The sequence below is a fragment of the Budorcas taxicolor genome, chromosome 3, assembly GCF_023091745.1.
Source record: "Budorcas taxicolor isolate Tak-1 chromosome 3, Takin1.1, whole genome shotgun sequence".
In the NCBI taxonomy this organism is placed as follows: Eukaryota; Metazoa; Chordata; class Mammalia; order Artiodactyla; family Bovidae; genus Budorcas; species Budorcas taxicolor.
In genome coordinates this window covers 8,971,858-8,997,110 of record NC_068912.1, presented here as the reverse complement: position 1 = coordinate 8,997,110, position 25,253 = coordinate 8,971,858, and the positions used below count along the sequence as shown (strand labels likewise).

Here is a 25,253-nt window from a genome sequence, read left to right as displayed (position 1 = left end):
TAGAGATTTTTAAAGTGCAAGTTGTACTCTCTTCATTCGTCTCCTTTACTGATCTGTCCCATGCCCCAGCATGCAGAAATGGACCAGTCCATTTCCCACTTTCCCCATTCCCCACCTTGATCTGCAAATCCTATTAACACAGGGACAATAAACACATCCTTAATGTTCAATCATTTTATCTCTAATCAGGTTGGGTCCATGTCTAAACACTAATCTCTACAGAATCACTCTGTTCTCCAACCCCAAGTCTCCTTTTAATATAGATTATATTCATTCACATTACCATTAAGTACAGTCTAACGGTAAGTTAAAGTGAAAATGAAGTGGCTCAGTCGTGTCTGACTCTCTGCAACCCCATGGACTATAGCCTGCCAGGCTCCTCCATCCATGGGATTTTCCAAGCAAGAATACTGGACTGGGTTGCCATTTCCTTTTCCAATGGTAAGTTAAACTGAAATCTAACCACCAGATTCTGTAGAAGGATATCCCTGATCTCTTAAATAAAAGACTACAGGGAAGATTATTGAATGTCGAGGTCACTCTGGGAGTTCCAATTCTTAAAAGCTAGAACTTCAGGATTTAAACAAAATCAATGTGAAAAATAAACATTTATTAAAAAATTAGTTTTAACATTCTAAAATGAAAGCAGACGAGGTGTTTTCCAACTCAAAGGGGCTGTTGTTAGCTGGAGATGTAAATTCCAAGGCTGGTAATCACTGACTCATACTCCTCACAAGTGACCTAGGGAGTGAGGAACCATTTGCTCCAGACTCGCGAGAGCTGTGATTCACCTCTGCCTCCCTGTGCCCTTTACTCCCTTGACTCCTACCCACCCTGTCTCCCGACCAGGAAACTGAAACACACGTTGAAATTTTCATTCTTACTGAACCGTTTCACAATCTCTACTTTTATTGCCTGATTCGATTTTATTTCCACCTGGAAAGCTTATTTTTTATTGGTGCGTGACAATATGATTTGTTTTTTGTTTTTCCTTCTGGACCCCTGGATGAAAAGAAAACTTAGTTCTGGGAGGGACTGTCAGATAAGGGTACAGAATATGGTGAAACGGTGCACAGTATCCTCCACAAAATTAGCAAAATCAGTCCTAGAAGATCCCTTATTTGCCCTCTTGCTAGATAATAAATAGACTACTTGGGTAAAGGGAGAAATAGATTCAAGGGCAAAGAAGGGTCCAGATGGGATGAGGAAAGCAGGGACAGGCGTGTCTACCCCACTCACTCCTGTTCTCACTTACACCTATCCTCTAATTAAAGTAGTACTACTTTACTACTAAAGAAGTGGTTCTCCGGAGGATTTGAGAAATCCTGCCTCAGGCTCTGGAGCGCTTTTCCTGTAGCCTCTGGGAAGTGTACTAGCACATCTGGGTTGGCAGAGGTGGGAGGGTGGGCTTCTTTCCCTGGGTGAGTCAGATCACGTGGAACCTGGAGCACAGCGTCACTTCAGCCAGGTGCTCCCCTCCCACCCCAAGAGGACTCTGGAACACTTGATTTCAACAGAGAGCTAAGACCACAAACACACACACTCACATGCTCAGCAGAACTGACTGCTACACAAATTTCCATAACCCTGCAGACATATCTTAAAAGGGCAGGTCGAGTTGTTCCAACCAAGAGAAGTGTGATAGCTTGAGCTATCCCCTCCAGCTTTGTTTTCTGCAGACCAGCGTCTTGTTTTCCCTGCAGACACAGTTGTCAGTCTGCTTGTGTTCAGGAAGAGGATGGTGCAGGAGGATCCCAGTGGCACTTCCCATGGAAGACAGAAAACAGTGGCCTGCAGAGGTGGCAGAGACTCGACACCGTTTCCAAACAACCATTTCAGCTGCTCTAGTCTCCACTCGAGAAAGCTGCACAGCAGGAAGGAGGCAAGAAGCCAGGCTCCAGATTCCTATCTGAGAACCACCACATGCAGCGGCAGTGGGTACCCCACTGCTCTTGTGGTCTACTTGCGGTTAGCAGGCATCAGTCAGGACTTCTCTCTGATCCCTTGCAGGGCTGGGACAAGAAGGCTTTAAACAAGTTGCAGGCCACTCAGCCAGTGGTGGGAAAGGAAGGGAGGCAGGAAGGTGCACATGGCTGAAATTATTACAAAACACAACCTAAGGTAATAGTGGGGGCCCCTGAGGGGGCTCGAAGACAAATAAGGCATCCTGTGAAAGTACAGACATCAGGGGCCAGAGTCTGGTAGCACCTGAGTAAGGCAAGCACTGGAGAGAAGCCGGACCAGGGTCACACCAAGAATGACGAGGTCTGTCTGAACTCCCCCTGGAGAAATCAAACATCCAGGTCAGCTCTCGTCAGTGTTCTCTAGCTGCTAGATAATCCCCGGAATGCATGTGAACGCGGGCTGGAAATCCCCGCCTCCAGCCAGGGGGCCCTCCCCACCCCAGGGCAGGCATACTCACTTCACTTCGAGCACTGGGCTGGCTGTAAATTACCTTCTTACTGGAGGTCCTAAAGACAAGCCAGAAGATGGAGACACTCAGCCCCCTCAGTCCCTCTCCTTAACCTCCGCTCACTAATGTTAGAGGCCAGGACTGAGAACTTCACGGGTGCACGGAGCTCTTGGTAGGGAGGTTTGGGTGGAGGGAGAAAGGACAAGCACAGGACTGCAGTGGACGACGGTAGGAATCCAGATGTTCTCCCTACCAGGCTGGCTGCCTCCCCGTCCAACCTCTTCCCCTGGGCACATCTCAGCTTCAAACCATACACAAACACGTTCTCAACCTCAGAGAGCCCCTGGACAGCAGCTCACTCACCCTTTCTTTGCTCCTGAAAGACAAGAAATGGGACCATGAGTGTCAGCAGAGTAGGAGACGGCATGGCACAGGAAGATGGGGACCCCAGTGTGTGGCCCTGAGCCCGGGGTGACCCATGCTTCCCGGGAGGCAACCCAGCACACAAAGGCTCAGTACCAGGTCGGCACTCAGGTGGCACTCAAGAATCAGGCCCTGAAGCAGGGAGGATCCACCTTTGAGGGCAAATACTCACTGTCAAAGTAGCCTCGGTTATAGGCGAACCAGATGCCAAAAATCAAGGCTCCCAGGAGAATGAGCGTTACGAGGACAGCTGCCACGATGCCCCCGACATTGAGCTCCACTATGGGACACAAATGAGAGGTCAGGCGCCTGAATATGCCTTCGCGGCACTGACAGCACCACCAAAGCCAGGACGGAAAGCAGACCCCAATCCGCACCCCAGGTCTGAGAGCAAGCCCCAGCCACACCCTCACTCACCAGCATCCATGTGCACGGTGTCTGACTTCACGGGGGACTGATAGCCATTCTGTGCCTCACAGGTGAAATCTCCAGTATCAGAGGCCGACACGGGATCAAAGATCTAGAGGGCAGAAAATGAATTGGCTTCCTGCTTGAAGAAGCCACTCACCTCTCTTTTATGTCTCCTGACCCTCATGCCAAAGTTACCTTGTTGCTTGCTTTTTCCCCACCTTCAGAGCTTCTATCACACACATCTTTTACCCCAACCCCACTTGCACTGCCTGCGATGCAGGAGACCAAGGTTTGATCCCTGAGTCGGGAAGATCCCCTGGAGAGGGAAATGGCAATCCACTCCAGTATTCTTGCCTGGAGAATTCCATGGACAAAGGAGCCTGGCAGGCTGCAGTTCATGGGGTCGCAAAGAGTCGGACATGACTGAGCAACTAACACACACACACATCCGTACCAACTCCCCTGTCTTGAGGTTCAGGGTATAGGAAGAGTTGCTGAAGGCACGGTTGCTCTTGGGTTCCAGAGGCATCTCTACCCCATCCTTGAACCACCTGTATTCAGATGGTGGGGAACCATCTTTCTCTGAGCAGGTCAGCACAGCTCGGGTTCCAATGGTAACAGAGGAGGGGACATTGATTGTAGGCTTCGATGGAGGCACTGGGGAGGGAGAGAAGGTACTGGTCACAAAGGTGGGAGGGCTGCCTGCAGGCACAGTAGCATGACGCCCCCATCCATCAGCTCTAGCCTTCCACCCTTACTGTGCCCTTAGTTTCCCCCTAACCAGGCTCTTTTCACTCTCTGGCAGCACCAGGACTCTGAATACCCTCCTCCCCGCCCCACCGGCAACCTGCCATGAGCATGCTCACTATCCGTGAGCTCTGACGCTTAGCAGAGCCTGTTAAGGGTTAGGGAAACAACTGACTGCAAACCCACACAGAAGACCTACGGCACGTACCGAGCACGATGAGCTGGACGGTGACCTCCCCATAGGTGTTGCCGCCCTCATCAGAGACCATACAAGTATACATCCCCGTGTCTTTCCGGGTCACAGAATGGAAGGTGATGCCACTATCCGAGAAGGTAACTCGGTTCTCATAGGAAGCTGCCAGGAGAGAGGAAGCCGCGGCAGAGTGAGCTGGAGAGCTGAGAGAAGCTGATGACGGTAGCACCCAAGGCACAGGGGCTTTCTTCTTCCCACCAGCAAGGGCAATGGGAAGGCCCCGGAGACTTGAGCCCCAAGGTGTGCCCCTCCCCTGGAATCCAAGCACAGTCAATCCCTCTACAAGTAGGCGTCAGCAAGGAGATGGAGCGACTCACCTGTGATTTTGTTGTTATAGCAAACGAGACCTCTGATATCACCATGGGTAAACTTCCACTCCACACGGGGCGAGGAGAAGCCCGAGTAGGAGCAGGACAGCTTGGCAGCTGCAGGCAGAATCCAGGTGAGTTGGAGGAAGCAGCAGCAGTAAACGGACCCAAAGCACCACGTGGGTTGGATGTTCCCCAAAGGTCTGCCCCTGCTCGCCTCCCTCTCACCCCAGCCCCCACCATCCCCCACAGCCCCTCCCAACTCACGGTTATTCTCAGGAACTTTGACTACCGGTTCATAGGTTTGCACTGCACCCCTGCCCAATGCCAGGAAGCCTGAGAAGAAGAGAGGTAGGTCCATCAGGAGTGGACAGAGAAATGCCATGGAGAGGGGAGAGCAGTCCCAGCTGATGGAGCATCTCGAACTGGAACCATCCGTGCTGAGATCTCAAGGCCAAGGGATTCAAGAGATCCAAACTCCTCTCAGATTTCACACCCTCTCACCATCTTCTTCAAATGTTTTTTGCTAAACAGCAGGCCATTGTTTAATCAATGGAAATAAAACATTTATTTCTAAGGCAATGTCCTTCATTAAAAAAAAAAAAATTTCCCTCTGTGACTACCAATAATCTAATTAGTTCCTACCAGTCCAAGAACAGTTTCCCAAATGACATTTCATGGTTCAGAGAAAGCGTCTCAGCAAATAATTGTTGTCACTTGTCAGACAATCCTGGCAGGAAGCCAGAAAGCTGGAGGCAAAGGAGGGAAGGAAAGGAAGGAGCAGTTACAGGGTAATAATACTCGGCATTTTGAGGGCATTTTGCTCTTTTTAAGGTGTTTTCACATACATTACTTCGTTTGATCCTTGAAACAAGCATGACAGATCAGCAGGACAAGTATTATCATCCCAGTTTTACATGAGGAACTAAAGTAAAGAAACATGTCTAAGATCACACAGCTGGTTCTGGACCAGAACTGGGCTCGGATCACCTCAATAGAATCTCAATCACTGGGTTGGGAAGATCCCCTGGAAAAAGAAATGGCAACCAACTCCAGTATTATTTCTTGGAAAATCCCATGGTCAGAGGACCCTGGTGGTCTACAGTCCACAGGGCTGCAAAGTCGGACACCACTGAGCAACTTCACTTTCACTTCTGCCCAAAGGAAAAGGGAAAGAAAAAGTGGTGTGTTTGGTGGGGTTGAGAGAGGAGGTGAGAGATAGGCTAATTAAATAACATGGTGGGAGAGAGGCAGCAGGTTCACAGGAGGGGCCGACACTCCAAAACAAGCGCCAGCACAGGACTCTGGGTTATCAACCTGCACTTGCAGAGTTACTCTCAGTTATGCTTTCCAAGCCCAAACTGATGAAGGATGCTTTAGTCAAAATCCTGTCTTTCTTAGATAAATGCAAGCACATCTGTTCAATGCAAACATATTTTTCCTTTATTAAATTACTCATATAACTGAGTATGCAAAAGTAGGAAATCAAGAGATAACAGAGAAGTTTGCCTTGGAGAACAAAATGAAGCAGGGCAAAGGCTAATAGCATTTTGCCAAGAGAACACACTGGTTGTAGCAAACATCCTCTTCCAACAACACAAGAGAGGACTCTACACATGGATATTACCAGATGGTCAATATCGAAATCAGATTGATTATATTCTTTGCAGCCAAGGATGGAGAAGCTCTATACAGTCAGCAAAAACAAGGTTGGGAGCTGACTGTGGCTCAGATCATGAATTCCTTACTGCCAAATTCAGACTTAAATTGAAGAAAGTAGGGAAAACCACTAGACTATTCAGGTATGACCTAAATCAAATCCCTTATGATTATACAGTGAAATTGACAAATAGATTCAAAAGATTAGATCTGATAGACAGACTGCCTGAAGAACTATGGATGGAGGTTCATGACATTGTACAGGAGGCAGGGATCAAGACCAGCCCCAAGAAAAAGAAATGCAAGAAGGCAAAATGGTTGTCTGAGGAGGCCTTACAAATAGCTGAGAAAAGAAGAGAAGCTAAAGGCAAAGGAGAAAAGGAAAGATATACCCATTTGAATCCAGAGTTCCAAAGAATAGCAGGAAGAGATAAGAAAGCCTTCCTCAGTGATCAATGCAAAGAAATAGAGGAAAACAATAGAATGGGAAAGACTAGAGATCTCTTCAAGAAAATTAGAGATACCAAGGGAAAATTTCATGCAAAGATGGGCTCGATAAAGGACAGAAATGGTATGGACCTAACAGAAGCTGAAGACATTAAGAAGAGGTGGCAAGAAGAACTATGCAAAAAAGATCTTCCTGACTCAGATAACCACAATGGTGTGATCACTCACCTAGAGCCAGACATCCTAGAATGTGAAGTCAAGTAGGCCTTAGGAAACATCACTACAAACAAAGCTAGTGGAGGTGATGGAATTCCAGTTGAGCTGTTTCAAATCCTGAATGATGATGCTGTGAAAGTGCTTCACTCAACATGCCAGCAAGTTTGGAAAACTCAGCAGCAGCCACAGGACTGGAAAAGGTAAGTTTTCATCCCAATCCCAAAGAAGGGCAATGCCAAAGTATGTTCAAACTACTGCACAATGGCACTCATCTCACACACTAGTAAAGTAATGCTCAAAATTCTCCAAGCCAGGCTTCAACAGTACGTGAACCATGAACTTCCTGATGTTCAAGCTGGCTTTAGAAAAGGCAGAGGAACCAGAGATCAAATTCCCAATATCCGCTGGATCATGGAAAAAGCAAGAGTTCCAGAAAAACATCTATTTCTGCTTTATTGACTATGCCAAAGCCTTTGACTGTGTGGATCACAATAAACTGTGGAAAATTCTGAAACAGATAGGACTACCAGACCACCTGACCTGCCTCTGTGGTGTTGGAGAAGACTCTTACGAATCCCTTGGACTGCAAGGAGATCAAACCAGTCAACCCTAAAGGAATCAGTACTGAATATTCATTGGAAGGAATGAGGCTGAAGCTGAAACTCCAATACTTTGGCCACCTGATGTGAAGAACAGACTCATTGGAAAAGACCCTGATGCTGGGAAAGATTGAGAGCAGGAGAAGGGGACGACAGAGGATGAGATGATTGGATGGCATCACCGACTCAATGGACATGGGTTTGGGTGGACTCTGAGAGTTGGTAATGAACAGGGAGGCCTGGTGTGCTGCGGTTCATGGGGTCGCAAAGAGTTGGACACAACTGAGTGACTGAACTGAACTGATTACTGAGTATAGTCTCTTGACCCCTGAGGCTCCCTTTTCTCATCTGAAACATGAAGGGTTTGAACTAGATATTCTCTGAAATCCTCTAGGTTCTTTTCCTTGTTTCTTTCTCTTTTTTTACAATAGATGTATTTATATTTGGTTGTGCTGGGTCTTTGTTGCTGCATGCGGATTTTTCTAATTGCTGTGAGCTGGGGCTGCCCTTCACTGTGCACCGCACAGGTTCCGGTTACATGGCTTCTTTCTCTCGGCGTGCAGCACAGGCTCTGGAGTGCAGGCTCAGCAGTTGGGGCACATGGGCTCAGTTGCTCCACCACATCTGGGATCTTTCCAGATCACAGGTCAAATCCACCTCCCCTCTCTTGCCAGAATTCTTATCCATTGTACCACCAAGGAAGCCCCTCTCTTTCTTCCTTTCTTTTCTGGCTTAAATATTCAGAGAGGATTTTTACAGAATTTATTTCAATTTGATACAACAACACTGAATTAGCCAGGCTAAGTAGTCTCTCTCCCATTTTATAGATGAAAAAATTGAATGTCCAAAAGGTTAAGTGGAAGATCCCAGTTTTCATAGCTAGGAAATGACAGAGCTGTGATTAGCATACAGGTTACTCCTATCCCTGCTTTCCTCCCTTATTATACCATACTTTTATACATCATGCTGCTTTTCAGAAAAGCCACTGGCTCAACGGAGGCAGTGCTTCCCAGGTAGCTCAGTGGTAAAGACAGGAGCCTGGAGGGCTACGGTCCGTGGGGTCTCAGAGTCAGACACGACTGAGCACACACGCCTTAATGCAGGCAAACTCTGTACTAAAATATGATTCTTTTAAAAGTCAGGTCCAAAAAAAAAATAATAAAAGTCAGGTCCATTTTGTCTCCAAAGTACTTCTAATCATATTATTTTGTGTCTGTTTATTTGGCACTACATTTCAAAGTCAAACCTATAATCAATTGTAACAACAGGCACAGAAATTAAAGCAAATAACCTTTACTAAACTGAAATCTGAAGACATGGAAGTTCTCTGATTCAGCTCTCATCAAGGATGCTGATAATGAAATGTTTTGATTTTTTGCCGAAGTCAACTTTCTCTGCTTTGATGATGGGAATTTTTTTTTTTTAAAGATCCTTATATTTTACAATTTGCTACCTGTGATGTGCACTGAGATACTCAAAACCAGATCTCTCTTCAGGAATGAAAGACTCGTCCTGGCTGCTGGACTACTGCCAGAAGAAAGCCTGCAGCTGTCATCCCTCTCTGAGGGTAACAAGAACACTTGCCCAGGGATATGCCTTCTACCAGGCAGAACAGGGTCAAGGTACCAGCATCCAATGCCTGATCAAGAGGAGGGGGAGTTAGAATTATGGACTTTCACTGCTGTAGCTTGGATTCAATACATGACTGGGGAACTGAGATCCAGCCAGTCCTGTGGCCAAAAACAGAGAGAATCAGCAAGAAGGGACTTTTGGGGACTTCCCTGGTGGTCCAGTGGTTAAGACACTGTGCTTCCAATGCAGGGGAAGCAGGTTCAATCCCTGGTCAGGGAACTAAGATCCCACATGCCATGTGACCCAAAAACAGTGGGGTGTGGGGAGGACATATAAAGCCCCAGCTCTATCGTCCTACCTCCCCAACTTGGGACAACAATGAAGGGCTATTCCTGCTTCAAAGTTCCCTGTGCAGAAGGCTGAGGCCTTGTTGGGACTACAGTGCAGCTCAACTTCTCCCTCTGCCCAATCCTGCTTCCTTTCCATAGGTGTGGATCCCAAGAGCACTCCCTCATAAATGTCTTAGGACAGTAATTGACATCTCAGAGTCGGCTTCCCAAGAAGCCAACCTATGACACCACCCAAATAAAGAACAGCTTCTAATTAAGCTAAAAACTAGCCCTTGAAATAAAAGGCCACCTAAAAGAAGACAAATAAATAAATCACAGCATATGAATGTGATGATTATTTCTGCCTTACTTCTAACTTTAGCCAAAGTTCTTTATTGAGTCCTCTCAGATCATCAGATCTACAGTGTGTTCAGGAATGGCATGACCACATAGATTCCCAAATATACTGGACAACAGGCATCTTCCCCTTCTCATGAAATCTGACTGCTATTACCTAATCCAGGCTTCTCTTCTCTTATTTAAAATACAGGGCCCTTGGCCTCATGGCCTTCCCACCTTCCTCTGATGCAGGCACTGCTGATGACTTCCCCATGACCTGACTGCAATGCTCAGAGTTCTACTGTGACTGCCTATTGCACCCTGAGTCAAGTCCAGCCACCGGGTCCTTCCTTCCTAGTGACTGCAGGACCCCCAGTCATCCCGATCCATGGTACCCTTCTCATTCCAGAACAAGCCTCTGGAACCAGCCTGCCTGCATTCTAATCCCAGGTCTGTTACTTATAATCTGTGTGACCCGGGCAAGCCATTTTGAACCTCAGTTTACTCATTTGTAAAATGGGGATAATAACAGTTTCGACATCAAAAGGCTGTTGTTGAGAGTTGAACAAATTACTACAAATAAAGGGCTTATAAGAGTGTCTGACCAACAGGAAGCACCCAATAGGTATGATGCCTTATTATCATTATCATCTGCACATAGGTCCTTCTGTACACACTTCTTCTTCTGACTTCAAAATAAGGCATATAAGTAAATGTAAATACTTCTGAAAAAATGCTTATATTCCAGCCCACCAAACCATCTCTCCTCTATCACCGTGACTTAGCCTTAGAAAGGCAGACTCTTTTCTAGAACCACCACGTATAGACCAGCAGAGTTGAGGCAATGGATTTCCACATCCATTCTCCTCATCTATTTTATATTTTCCCTCACCTCATCACAACCTCCCTTTTGCATTTAACCTTGGACCTATACTTGGCATACAGTATGCGTGTTAGTCACTCAGTCATGTCAACTCTCTGTGACCCCGTGGACTATGGCCTGCCAGGCTTCTCTGTCCATGGAATTTTCCAGACAAGAATACTGGAGTTAGCAGCCATTCCCTTCTCCAGGGGATCTTCCCAACCCAGGGATCAAATCTGGGTCTCCCACATTGCAGATCTGTTACCATCTGAGTATACTTGGCATAATGTACATACATAAAAATGTCCTACTATTGATAATTAACATGGTAAACCAGAACAGAAGAAAGCTTCACCTTTTCCATTGTGATGTTTAACTTACCCTTAAGTTCACAACAAGAAAAGTTACAGAGCCAAAGGTATCAATAGATTTTTTGGTGCCTTCCTGTACAGAAAACCTTCACTTAATCTTGCACCCCTCTCTGGTTACAATTTTTTCCTCCCTTCTTCTCCAAACTTCTTAAAGAAGTAATCACACATACTGTTTGCAACCCAATATACATGTTCACTGCTCAGCCTACTTCAGTACATCTTTGGCTCTCAACCTGAAATTAAAATTGCTTTTACTAAGGGCACCAATCATTGTATTCTTTAATTTTAAGATACCCTGATTATAAGATAAAACACTGATTTAGTAAAAACTTCTTGGGGGAAAATTAAATATATACAATAGACTTATATTGGCTGTAAGTCACATCCCAATCTCTAAAACATTAAAATAGTCTTAGAATTAAAATATCCAGTATTTGCTTTTACAGTTACCTTCTGTGCTCTTGGTAAGATGTTTGATCCTGCTAACTACTCCACTTTTAAGTCATCACCATCTTTCCTTCATTCTGGTCAATCAAGCAACAAGCACTACAATGTCATCTCCCAAACCTCCCCAAATTTGGCCCCTCCGCCATTTTTTACTACCATCATCATCTGTTGCTTGTTGTTCAGTCACTAAGTTGTGTTCCGACTCTGCAATTCCATTGAAGGCAGCACGCCAGGCTTCCCTGTCCCTCTCTATCTCTTGGAGTTTGCTCAAACTCATGTCCATTGAGTTGATAATGCCATCAAATCATCTTACGCCCTGTCGCCCCCTTCTCCTTTTGCCCTCAATCTTTCCCAGCATCGGGGTCTTTTCCAGTGAGTCTGCTCTTTATATCAGGTGGCAAAGTATTGGAGCTTCAGCTTCGGCCCCAGTCCTTCCAATGAATATTCAAGATTAATCAATCTTGAATCCTTTAGGATTGACTGGTTTGATCTCCTTGCAATCCAAGGGCCTCTCAAGAATCTTCTCCAGCACCAGAACTCAAAATCATCACCTGGAGAATTGCATTTAGTCTTTCAGTTGTTTTCTCTGCCTTGTTTAACCTTGGCCTACTCACATCCATCCTCCACCCCACTGCTGGAGAAAGCGTTAACATTTATTGAGCATTCACTATATGCCAGGCACTGCTATAAGCACATTACATGGACTACCATTTAATCCCTACAACAATCTTAGGAGCTGGATGATACTGTTATTATCGTCTCTTTTCTACATGGGGAAACTGAGGCCCAGAGCTACAGATCCAAACCAAAGCAGTCCAGTTCCAGAGACTGGGCTACACTATACAGCCTTCTGGAAAGTCCAGATCTCACACTTGCTTCAAGCTTCCAGTGATTCCACATTGCCTGTAAGATAAAATCCAAATTTTTCAGCCAGGCAATAGTTCTAGCAAAACCCAACCTGGTGATGTTTATCATCTTCATCACCCTCTCTGCTCTTGCAATTTTCCCCCCAGCAATACAAAACTACTTAAAATTCCCAGCGAAGAGTTTCACAACCTCTGCTTTTGCTCATACTACTCCGGCTATGCCAATACCCTTTCCCCTCTTTCTTCATCTGGCCAGCAGATATTCATCCACATTATTTTCTGGAAAAAGACTTACCCCACTCCCAATCCTTCCTCCGTCTCCTTCCTAGGCTTCCACTACACCATGCAGAACACTGTCAAAGCACTTCCCATATCATAATGACATCATCTATGTGCCTGTAGGTCTCCCCTATCAAGCAGTAAACTCCCAAAGGAGCAGGAACTATATGTTAATCTATCATTCTTTCTCATCACTTAGCATTAAGTACAAATTGGTACAAACTGACACTGAACAACACAGAACCTTAACAAATCAGGTCAGAGCAAATCATTCACTATAACATCCACTTGTTAAGATAAGACCATTTTTCAAATTGACGGATGAGACACACACCCCGCCCTCCAAGAAAAAAAAAAAACTTGACTCAAAACACTAGCTTTAAAGCTGTAGCTATCTGCCTGCACAATGGTAGAGGCTGGTTTCCCGCATGCAGGAGAAGTGTGCAGAGCCAACAGTGGAAGAAGTGCCAGAAGGTTTCCTAATGCAAGGTCTAAAATGTGGGGAAATGGACAAAAGATGTGAATCCATTTAAACACCCCCAGCTCTTTGAGGAAAACTCAGCTGCTGCTGCAGCAGAGCCTGGAGTTACCTGCTCCTGCTCCCTGACTCTGGTCTCGCCAAGTCTCGCCAAGGAACTAGCCTGCAGGAAGCTCCACAGCCACAGTCGCGGCTTTTGAAGATACAGAAAGACTCCTGTGGAGCCAGAGCTGACAATTCACAGGATTAGAATCCCCCTCACCAGCCGCAAAGTGAAATCTTTGGAGAAGGTATGCGCTGACCTGATCAGAGGCCCAGAGGGAAAGAATCTCAAAGTGTAAGGACGGGTTCGGACGCCTACCAAAACCCTGAGAATAGCTACAAGGAAAACTCCTTGTGGTGAAAGTTTTAATATTTGAGATTGATTCCAGGTGAGGATCCATACGCAACTCAATGACCTGCACAGTCCTGAGATTGTCAAGCAGATCTCTTCCATCAGTACGGAGCTAAAAGTCAAGGTTGATGTCACCATCGCAGAAGCTTACATTAACATTTTCCTAAATATTGATAACCAGTTGTTAAACAAACAAAAAAACCTATTTCTTCCATGATCACAAGAGCAACCCAAGTAAGCCCAAGCCCAAGTCATCTGAGGAGACACCTGGCTAGATCATTGCTCTTTCTGCCAAATCTTCAAAATGGTTTCTGGTGTTTAAGGATTGAATTGTATTCCCTCAAAATTCATATATGAAAGCCCTAACTTCAGAAAGTAACTGTATTTGGAGACAAGCCCTTTAAGGATGATACAATTGTTAAAATGAGGCCCTTAGGACGCGCACATGCCCTAATCCAATGGTGGTGTTCTACAGAGACACTAAGAGTGTTCATGCCAATCCAATCCACATGCCCTAAACCAATGGTGGTGTTCTACAGAGACACTAAGAGTGTTCATGCCACAGAGGGAATGACCAGGTGAAGAGGCAGCAAGAGGGTGGCCACTGTAAGTCAAGGGGAGGTTTCAGAGGAAACCATCCCTACCAGCACCGTGATCCTGGACTTCTGGGCTCCAGAACTGTGAGAAAATAAATTAGCGTTGTTCAAGCTACCTAGTCTTTGGTATTTCGTTATGGTGTCCCAAGCAGACCAACACAAAGGTTCAAATTGGACATCAGCAATGGGCATTCTGGTTGAATCTCCAGTCACTATGGCCTTGACTCAAGTGTGCATGATGACATGAACAGAGAAAGAATCAACATGCTGCACAGCAAAGGAAACCACCAACAAAATGAAAAGGTGGGTCTTGCCTGCAGCGTAAGACTCACGCTTCTAAGACAGGAGGTAAGGGTTTGATCCCTGATCCAGGAACTAAGATCCCATATACCACACAGCATGCCCAAATAAATAAATAAAATTTAAATTTGTTTTTAAAAAAATGCTAAAACCTAGAGAATGGGATAAAATATTTGCAACTCACTTAACTGGTAAGGGATTAATATCTAAAATGTATAAAGAATTCATACAAACCATAGTTAAAAAAAACAAACAAAACACACTTAACCAATCTATTTTAAAAACTGTCAGAGGATCTGCATAGACATTTTTCCAAGGAAGACAGTCATACAGATGGGCAACAGGTACATGAAAAGATGCTCAACATCATTAATTATCAGGGAATGTAAATAAAAAACCATAATGAGATAACACCTCACACTTGTTAGAATGGCTATTTTCAAAAAAGACAAGAAATAGGAGATTTACTGGTAGTCCAGTAGTTAGAGATCTTTGCTTCCACTGCATGGGGCATGGGTTTGATTCTTGATCAAAGAACTAAGATTCCACAAGCTGCACCAGCAAGCTCCCCAACCCCAGAAAAGACAAGAAACAGTGAATGCTGGTGAAGACACGGAGAAAAGGGAACCCTCATGCAAACCTCATGTTGGTGGGACTGTAAATTGATACAGTCACTATAGAAAACAGTATAGTGTTCTTCAAAAAGTTAAATGTAGAAGTATCATATGATCTGGGGCTCTCTCTACCCAGGTGGCAAAGAAGAATCCGCCTGCAGGAGATGCAGGAGAAGCAAGAGGCGCAGCTTTGACCCCTGGGTTGGGAAGATCCCCTGGAGTAGGAAACAGCAACCCACTCCAGTTGTTCTTGCTTAAGAATCTATGGACAGAGGAGACTGATGGGCTACAGTCCATGGGGTCGCAAGAATCAGACATGACTTAGCAACTAACAAATCTAAGGAGAAAACAAGATGCAAGTTACCTTCCTGACAGTTGTTTTCTTCTCAGTCTCTGCCCCAATTCCTGCCCAGTCCTACAAAGACTCAAAGGCTAAGGATCCCTTACCCTCCACACAACTCGGAGCTGGAATCTAGGCTCCCGCACTCACAGACCTTGTCTTGAGTCTCAGCGGCACGTGCTTCTAGTACAGACATCCCCTTTTTCCCTTCACACTGGGGCCAACAGAGTTAGCCGAGGCTTGAGCGCACACATAATACACAATGGAATATCACTGAGTCATTAAAAAGAATGAAATCTTGCCATTTGTAACAACAGGGATGGACTTTAAGGGCATTATGTGAAGTGAATTAAGTCAATCAGAGAAAGTCCAAAGAGGCAAGGAGAGGGTGGGGGGCAAAAATGAGTGAAGAGACTCAAAAGGCACTAACTTCCAGTTACAAAATAACTAAGTCATGGGGATATGATGCACAACACGGTAACTATAGTGAATAATGCTGTACTGCATATTTAGAAGTTGCTAAAAGAGTAAATCTTAAAAATTCTATCACAAGCAAAAAAAATTCCATAACTATATATGACAGATGTACATTTACTGTGGTGATCATTCTTCAATAAATATAATTGTTAAATTATTATTTTGTACATCTGAAACTAAAATAATGTATGCAAAATGTACCTCCGTAAAATAATTTTTTTTAAAAACCAACAGAAATTTTTTTTTTGGAAGGGACCCTGGGGACCCTCTATCCCATCCTTTTCTAAATATCTAATTTTGTTGACTTTTGACTGTGCTGGGTCTTCATTACTGCACAGGCTGTTTTCTAGTCTCGGTGGGCAGGGGCCACTTTGCGGAGCGCAGGCTCGAGGGCTTAGGCCAGCAACTGTGGCCCCTGGGCTTAGCTGCCCCATGGCACGTAGGATCTTCCCAGACCAGGGGTCAAAGCTGGGTCTCCTGCACTGCCAGGTGGATTCTTTACTATTGAGTCACGAGGGAAGCCCAACAAAACTAAACAAGACCTCTGCAAGGTTTGTCCTCTGAAAGATTTAATTATGTCCAAATTCTAGACACATGTTACTGAGCATGACCAAATAAATTAAAAAACAGCATGAATAATAAGATAATAGCAGCTAACATTTCTTGAATACTATGTACCAGATACTCTTCTGAGCCCTTTACAGGTTCCATTTAACCCTTGTAACAATGCTATGAAATAAATTTTATTATTGCTCCCACCTTACATTATGCATTAATTGGAGCACAGAAATAAGTAATTTGCTCAAGGTCTCAAAGCTAGTAGGAGGTAGAGCTAGGATTCTAACCAGGTAACCTGGCTCCAGGGTACAATAAATTATACAACTAAGTAAAAATAAAAACAAACAAATAAAACTAACCATATTGCCAAGCCAAAAGTTAAGGTAGATCAATTTATTCAGAAAAATAATCCTAGTATACACATAAAGGTATGTCTAAGAATAGACTCCAAATCCTTGACAGTGCATATTATCTGAGAGGTGAGAATACAGGCAACTTTTCTATGTTTCCATGTTTTCTACCTTTGTGTAAGGGCCACGTATGTATTAAATATTTTAAGTGAAAGAAAAAAAGAGTGGGAAATGGGAGTTAAAAAGGAAAGAAAAAAAAATCAGATCACAAGAAGTAAAGAAAAATAGAACATAGCCAGAAAGGGGAGGCAAAAAAGCAAAGGCAAAAACAAAGGAAGAATGATCAAGAATAACAAGAACACACCAGGAAGCACAGGATAATGAAATAAGACTTCAAAGGTGAAATGAAGTAACAGATGGGTAAGAAACAGGAGATTACAATCAAGATCCTGTATATGAGTCTGATAAATTTCAAGGAGAGAAAAAAGGCAGGAAGAAATGTGAGCACATGCATTGGATTGTCTCATTAAAAATGTTTCCAGGAGAAAGAAAACAACCCTGGAAAGCAAGTATTAGTGTTATCATCATCCCACTTTATAGATGAGAAGACCGAGGCTTTTTCATACTTGCCCCAGTCACTCAGCTGCAAACGAGGTGGGAATCTTAGGGCGTGCCTGATTCTGAGTCTCCAAAACTACTGTACTACAGCGTTTCCAGCAGAGAAGCCAGGAAACACCACTCATCCTTCAAGATTCTGGGCCAGCGTCCCTTAATCCATTATACCTTTCCCCAGTCAAAATCAATCTCTCTCCAACTTCTAGGAATATAACCTAAGAAAATAATCAAAGGTAAGCTTAAAGATGTATATTCAAGGACAATTTAATGTTATACAGCAAAGAAAAAAAAATGCTCAGCAAAAAGTGAACAATTAAGTAAATTACAGGATAGTCATACAGTATAATACTATAGAACGGATTTTATTTAAAGCATTGTTTGCTGCTAAAAAAAAAAAGGGAAGAAAAAAATACATATATGGTCATGGTTTGCAATAATACACTCCCATCAGAGAACACAGAGAACATTTCTGTTCCTGTCCTGTCATGGAGGTAGTCACCCATTTCATTTAAAACTGATATTCAGTCATTAATAATCTAAATGAGAAGGGCTCTGTAACACAGTTTTCCTTTTTCCCACTAGAATGCCTACCTAATCTGACAAACTGGCCATAGCTCAAAGCAGTTTAGTACACAACTTGGCTTAAACACTGGTATGTATGGATTTGTTGAGCTGGTGTGACCTAAATGAATATCTGCCCACAGGGCCAAGGCTTAAGGAAAAGTCAATGGCATCAAACAGCCACTTCATTTTTTTCCAATATATTTTGCACACGTCAGCTATACCACGTGTTAATCATAGAGGAAAGATTAGAATAAAACCAGCAATCAGTGTTATCTCTAGATAACAGAATGGCATGTGACTTTATTTTCTCTATATCCCTCTGTCTTCCGATTTTCTGCACTGCATATCTATCATTTCTTAACAAAGAATTTATCATTTTGAAAAGTAACCTTTTCTCTATGTTCCCCAAACATTCTGTACTTCCATGACAGCCCCTGACGCATGGTGCTCTGTATTCTACTTAGTAAACACATGTCTGTAGTTCCTTAGAGAACGAGATACATTTGTATCCTCCCCTGTTCTTAGAGCTGTGCTTTGCCACCAAAGCAGTGCTGTGTTAATAAGGTGGTCACAGAGGGTGGAGGCATCCAGCTATCTGACAGAACCCACCAACCTGTCCCTATAAATATAGGTCAAACCCACAACAGAAAAGTTACTTCCTTATACTGCTTTATTAAGAAAACTTTGGTTTCCCCATGCAATCCTGTTAATAATTAGAATTTTCCTTAAGGTGTTTTCATGCAATGAGTTTGTTTTGATCCATTTAAAAACAAACAAACAAAGGAAGGAAGGAAAAGGAGGGAAGCGAGGAAGCCAGCCAGCCAGTCTCTGGTTTTCTCTAAGAATTCATCCAAACTTCCCCTCTAGGCAGATGAGCCTCATAGGACCCACCAGCCTCAGAATAAGCCAAAGCCTCGGAAAGCCCCCAGATACAGCATGCTCACCTCAGCTGTTGGCTAATGGTTACAAATACCTGACTGCCCTCAGAGTTTCTTAATAGCAGAGGTTATTCATTTTTTAATCACTAATCTCAGCGCAGTGCTCAGAACATAGTAAACACCAATGCTTGCTGGATTAACAATTGAATCTGACATTATAGTGCAATTAGAACCTGGACCCAGGGCTTCCACCCCCGGTTTGCTCTTTCCTTCCAACCACTCGCCCTGTAGAGGCTGAACTCACTCCTGGGGGTTGAGGTGGGACAGATAAGGAACGTGTGGGCAAGAGGAAGACTCTGTGAGCCAAAGACAGACTGGGCTAAGTCTAAACAATCAGGCTTGGCTGTACTTTCAGTGATGTGGGTCAACTGACACAGCCCTCTGAGTACAGCAGAAAGTGGTGATGGCTCTGTAGGACAGGAGAGCTTTCACTCCATTGCTCCCTCCAACCCTCTCTCAGCAGAATTTCCAGTTCTACCAGCTCGGCTCTCCTCCCCCACCCACCTACTCATTACACAGCAGGCTGTGCCTGCCTACCCAGGGCTCACTCCAAGGGCCTGACATCAGACTTCAGGCCAAACAGCTGCTTCCTCCCATCTGACCCCCACACTGTAAAACGAATGACACCAGGCGGACTTTAGACAGAAACCCTGCTTATCAGGGAGTTCCAGGCAGATGAACTCTGAGTTTTCAATGCCTGGAAAACCCCAGTGTATATCCACTCACTTTACTTCTCACAACCCTCTGACAACACTGAAACCTCTTCCACAGTTACATTTGACAAGTGGCCATCCAGCTCTTTCCTGAACCTCTAGAGAGGAAGCTGGGCTGAGTTTAGAGATCCCCAAGGTCTCCCCTCAATGCTAACAGAAGTGAAAAACAAGCCCAATTTTTTTCCTAATCTCTCACATAAAATGTACGTAGCTTTTAAATCTGTCCTTGAGCAGGAGTGTCAGCTCTTCTGAATCCACAGAACAGATACCGCTTAACCCAGAGGACTTGGGGAGGAGGTGGGGAGAGGAGTGGAATATTCTAACAGCCAAGGCCACACCAACAATATGAAAAGAAATAAACAAGATATAGGATGGAATAGAATGTATAGAGGGTGCCCCCTTTTGTGTAAGGAAAGGGAAAAGAAAGCAATATATATTTATATATACTGATATCTGTATAAAAAAACACTGGAAAAATACACCGGAAACTAGGGGAGGTGTGAACCAGGTGGGAGTGATAACCCCACTCGTTTAATATTATTTTGATTCTCGAACCATGTTAATGTATTAACCTCTTCTAAACAGACAAACATTGTTGTTTGTTTTTTTAATTATAGCAGCTCCACCCCAAGCCAAAACTAGGCTGGACGCCAGGCAAGCCCAGATCACAGGAAACTGAAGAGAAATGTCATACGGTGAAAGTGTTCTGCAGCAAGGAGAGAAAAACTAATAAGACACTGGAATTCCACTACCACTCACTTCCTTGTTTCACCCTGTTGCGTCACTAGTCTCTAGGTTCCGGTTTCGAGGGAACAATTCTTTCATGGGAGAACCCACCGCAGAGGGAGGGGAAAGGAGTGACTCACCAATCTACAGTTTGAGTCTAACCCTGAATAGGAAAACTGGAAAGGCTTGAGTCCAAAATATCGATATGAAACAGCCAGACTCCCAGGCTGACCCAGACAGGCGCAGGGCAGCAGTTTCTCCCTGCTGAAATGCCTCGGTGCAGACACTTCATGAAGGGGTGTGTATGCAAACACCAGGCTTCCAACCAGGTTTCCACTTCCCCTGCGGTCACAGCAAAAGTCATCCTAGAAATACACCATCTTGCTAAACAGAAATGCCTCTTCCCGCCTAGGAGATAGCTGGAAACCTTTTTTAAGCACAGGCTCTCTAGGGGGAGGGAGGCTAGTATTCTTGGTCACCAGTTTTTCTTTTCCCAGGCCCAGTTCTCCCAGTGTTTACTCTCCAACCCTGTCCCAGCAGGTTCAGGCCTTCTTCTCCACTAGATTCCCCAGGCAGGAGGTGGGCCACTACCTGATCTATTCCTCTCCCTCCCTGATGACAGAGTCCACGTGAGGAGCAAGGACATGCAGGCATCCTATATAAGCTTCCAATATCCCAAGGGCAGAGGACAGACTAGACAGGCAAGAAAGCCCCTACTTTTTCACTCTAGCCATTTGGAATCTAGCAGGGTCCCTCCCTGCTTTCTCTGACCTGCTCTACTATGGGCAGCATTCTTTCACCCTCACAAAATCCAAAGGAGGGTAATAGCTGGCCACTAATAATCGCTTTCATGTATGTCATGTAGCTATTATCCCAGTTGATCCTCAGGATGAGGTTAGGACAAGTATTATTACTCCTGTTAATACTCTTGTATTACAGATGAAAAGACTGAGTTACTAGACTATGGTCACAAATAAGCCAGAAAGTCAAGCCAGAACGCACGTTGGGGGTGGCCTGGCTGTTATTTCCATTCTCACTGTGCTAACCGAATAGCATCTCCCAGGTCTAGCCCTATTTACATGTGACAAGGTCAGTACCTCCATCTCCTGGACATGTTACTTCCCAGGATCCACTGTCCTGTCAAGCTAATACAATATCATCTCACATTCCCTGTAAACCACTGTGTATTGATTCCCTGAGCAGACTAGAGGGTATTCCCAAGCTCAGAAGGGTGATATCACAAGGCTTTCAGTGTCAATCCGTGATAATATATTGTGGGGTTATTCTAGAAAATGAGGGGGAAAGAGGAAAAGGGAGAAGGAAGCAGTTCTAGGAGTCTTATAAGTCTGACAAATACAGTTACTAACTCAGAAATTTCTAGGTTGGGAGGTGGGGGGATGAGTACAAGGGTTGACAGGGTTGTCAAAGTGTTTAGTACTGAGCACCACACCCAACAAGAAAATGACTATGGGTGTCACCAGCAGTTCTAAGATACAGACAGAAGTAAATGGAGAAGAATGGGAGGGAAAGAATGGAAATTGAAGGAAGGGGGAAATGGAGGAGTAGAATGAAAAGGAGAAGTGAGAAAAGAAAGAATCTAGTGAGAAAGAAAAATTGAAAAAGGCAGGTGAGACACAGTGGACTCTGGAGCAGTATCCCAAACTGATGTTTTGATATGCTGGTTCCTGGGTCACAGGCTGCCTGAGACGGGCCCAGGGGTAGAAAACGGAGAAGTCAGTCAGGAGACTTTGGTTCCAGTCCCAGGTCTTTTGGTCAGTCTTATCAAGTCATTTCCCCTCTTTGTACCTGTTTCCTGATCTGCACAATAGGGGGAGGGAGGATCTGACTTGTTACTGGTCCAGTCCATCCCAAGGGTTAATGTTTTTGTGACAAGAAACAAAGGAGTCGTCAATTCATCTGTCTAAGGGCACCCTTCACGCTAAGCAAAATGAATTATCTTGTAACCAGCAATATTGGTCTTAATTGCTCATCTCTTCTACATTTCCTAAAATATCGATCTTGAGGAGGAAATGGAGATTCTTACAGACTCCCTGCCGACACAACTATTCACAGTAGCACACACAGACCCTCAAGAATCAGATAAGGGTACAGGGGCTGACACAGGTAGACTAAGGCACAAACCATAAACTCAGTCAGGCACAAGCACAACTATAGACCAGAGGCCTGCCCCAGCAAGTGAGCCTCATTGTTCCACAGGAAAGGGAGTTTACAAAGGAAACAAAAACTCTCAAACATGGCCAGGGGGGAGGGCAGAGTTCTGGCTCTGAGAAGGAACCAGCCAACCAAAAAACAGGACCTTCCCCTGGGAATGGTATCTCAGTCAACAACATTTACTAAGGATTCCTGAAGTAAGGTATGCTAGAAAGGAACTTGAATGCTGTGCTAAGAAATTTTAAATTTCAATTTTATGTATTTCCTTCCAAAAAAAAAGGTTTTGCAACTGGACACTTCCTGGAGCAACCATGCAACCCAGAAATTCGGGAAAAGCTAAAAAGACCCTTCAGCAACAGCCAGGGAAAGGGACTTCCACTCCAGTCGACCTCCATTAGATTTTCTCTGAGGACCCTTCAGGAGCAAAACATCCCAACAGAGTCAGGGGACAGGAGGCTCCCGACGGATTCCGGATGGTTCGCGGATGTTGGAGGGGCAGGATGGCCCTTCCCAGATGCGTGATCCTGGCTGGGCAGCGCCCCCGAGCCCACCAGCACTCACCAGCAGGTGAAAATGGAGGAAAGGGGAACCAAGCTTTCCCCGTTATTTTTGGTAAAAGCGCGGAAGAGGCAGCTCCCTCCAGGTGGATATAAGAGGGGATCCTTATTCCTAAGTGTGGGGGAGGGGAGCCGGCCACTCACCAGGGGAAGGGGGAAGGGAAAAAAGAGGGATGAGTCTAGGGTGGAAAAGAGGACTAGGAGGGTGAGGCGGACTGATTTCAGAACCCCTCCCTCTCGCGAGCCAGAGGTGTGAGGAGCGCCTCCCTCCAACCTCTGATCAGACGCACAGATTACTCCGAAAACTCCGGGAACTTACACAGGATCATCGACGTGAAGAGGAGCAACTCTGTACCGCCGACTTTCGCCTTTGTACCCATCACGATCAAGATCCCGATGCGACAGCAGTCACTGCGACACTAGAAACACACACAGCTTCGCCTGCAGCCGCGCGGGGACTGAACTCCAGACGCCAGGTTGAGCCCGGCCCGGCCCTTCCCTTCACGCCCGATTGGTCAGCGCCGCTCCTCTGCACTTTCCGATTGGTGGAGGGAGCCGCCGCTCCTCTGAGTGATTCACCGTCGCCAGGTGCAGTCCCGCCCACTATTCCCCGTAAGGCGGATTGGAGCCTTTCCAAGCCCGATCCGCCCCTGATTGGGCTAGGAGACTGTCGCATACGGAGACCCAGGCCTCACCTTCTGCAGGTGAGGACTCTCTGATTGGGCGGCGTTCCTGAAGTAGGGACTTTACGACTGGCTAGGTTCTGAACTGGAGCCGGAAGATTAGAGGAACACCTTGAAGAAGGTGGTCGGGAAGGTAGTTGTTCTGTGAGACGCGAGAGAGAGAGGCCTGCTTTTGTTTGTTCGTTGTAATGCTTTGTTTATTCGGAATGTAAGTTGCAGCTGCAGAAATCTTGGTCCAGTCCTTTATCAAGTGAAAACCACGTGTATTAATTAATATGTGAGGGTCGGGAGAGAAGGCCCTCAAAGTGTGTTCCTCTGTCCACTCCACTGGCAGGATTCAAGGCTGCCTTAGAGGAGGAAAGGGAAAAGAGAGGGGAATGAAGCGCTCAGTTCAGTAGTGGGAAGGGCAGAATCGAATCACCAAACACACCCAGATAATACAAACTGACCTACTGACGCTCTGTAAACATCACTGTGAGTGACTGTGGGTATGTCCTTTACACATGTGTAATCAGTCAGCAGAGGTCTGCATTTCAGTAGTACTTATCTTCTCACTGTGGATAATTGCATGCCTGCTAAACCCTCTTTCTATAGGCTATGTTGATACTGTTAATATTTATATTGTTACATCGTTTTTATTTGAAACCCATTCTCAACAGCTTTACTATTTCTAGTTTCTAATATTTTACAACAATTTTACATTGTGATTGTAATACTTTTTTTTTTTTAACTGTTTGGCTGCGAAAGGCTGGATCTTACTTCCAGATCAGCAATTAAACCCACGCCCCCTGCAGGAAAAAAAATAGGGAAGTCCCTATTTTTTTCTTAGTATATCCAGGTTGCCCGAGGGAAAACTTCCTGAACTTTATCTCACTGCAAGTAAGAAGTCCATAGTGAAGTGAAGTCCTTCAGTCGTGTCCGACTCTTTGCGACCCCATGGATTGTGGCCTACCAGGCTTCTCCGTCCATATGATTTTCCAGGCAAGAGTACTGGAGTGGATTGCCATTTCCTTCTCCAGGGGATGTTCCCCACCCAGGGCTCAAGACCCGTCTCCAGCATTGTAGGCAGATACTTTTACCGTCTGAGCTCCCAGGGAAGTTCATTACATGAACGGGAAGTCCATTACGTGAACATGAAGTCGCTCAGTCATGTCCGACTCTTCGCGAGTCCCCATGGATTGTAGCCTACCAGGCTCCTCTGTCCATGGGATTTTCCAGGCAATAGTACTGGAGTAAATTGCCATTTCCTTCTCCAGGGGACCTTCCCAACCCAGGGATCGAACCCGGGTCTCCTGCATCGTAGACAGACGCTTTACCATCTGAGCCACCAGGGAAGTCCATACTTGTATCCAAAAACAGTGGTATTTTTTGACCTTTTTCTCTGTCATCTTTGTCCCATTCCTTTGGGCCAAAAGTTCTCTTCACGTTTCAGCCAACTTAAAGCAGTGTTTATCAAGCACCTATTGGGTGCTGTGAGGGAATACAAATAAATATAAACCATAATCTGTGACTTCGAATGACTTACAGTTTACTTCCAATACAATACAGGAAACAGGACAGTATGTATCCAAAAAAGAAACTTCCTAAAGTTTCTAAAGAGAAACACTTGCAAAGCTCTGGTCTTTAGCCTCAAGGGA

The 25,253-nt window shown here is 45.0% G+C and overlaps 1 protein-coding gene and 2 non-coding genes across 3 annotated transcripts; 1 reads left to right on the top strand and 2 right to left on the bottom strand.

Moving 5' to 3' along the window:
* Window positions 1-593: 593 nt before the first annotated feature.
* F11R (F11 receptor) lies at window positions 594-23,391 on the bottom strand. The gene is made up of 10 exons (XM_052637109.1): window positions 23,253-23,391; window positions 4,823-4,891; window positions 4,565-4,672; window positions 4,203-4,349; window positions 3,702-3,904; window positions 3,254-3,356; window positions 3,009-3,116; window positions 2,777-2,789; window positions 2,423-2,471; window positions 594-2,282 (listed from the first exon to the last, which is right to left on the bottom strand). Exons 1-10 carry the CDS (start codon window positions 23,311-23,313, stop codon window positions 2,247-2,249), a joined length of 897 nt encoding a protein of 298 aa, XP_052493069.1. The 5' UTR covers window positions 23,314-23,391; the 3' UTR covers window positions 594-2,246.
* TRNAG-UCC (transfer RNA glycine (anticodon UCC)) lies at window positions 9,255-9,327 on the top strand. The gene has a single exon. It is a non-coding gene; the product is annotated as a tRNA-Gly (tRNA).
* A 1,487-nt stretch (window positions 23,392-24,878) lies between the features above and the next one.
* TRNAR-ACG (transfer RNA arginine (anticodon ACG)) lies at window positions 24,879-24,950 on the bottom strand. Its single transcript has one exon. It is a non-coding gene; the product is annotated as a tRNA-Arg (tRNA).
* Window positions 24,951-25,253: the final 303 nt, after the last annotated feature.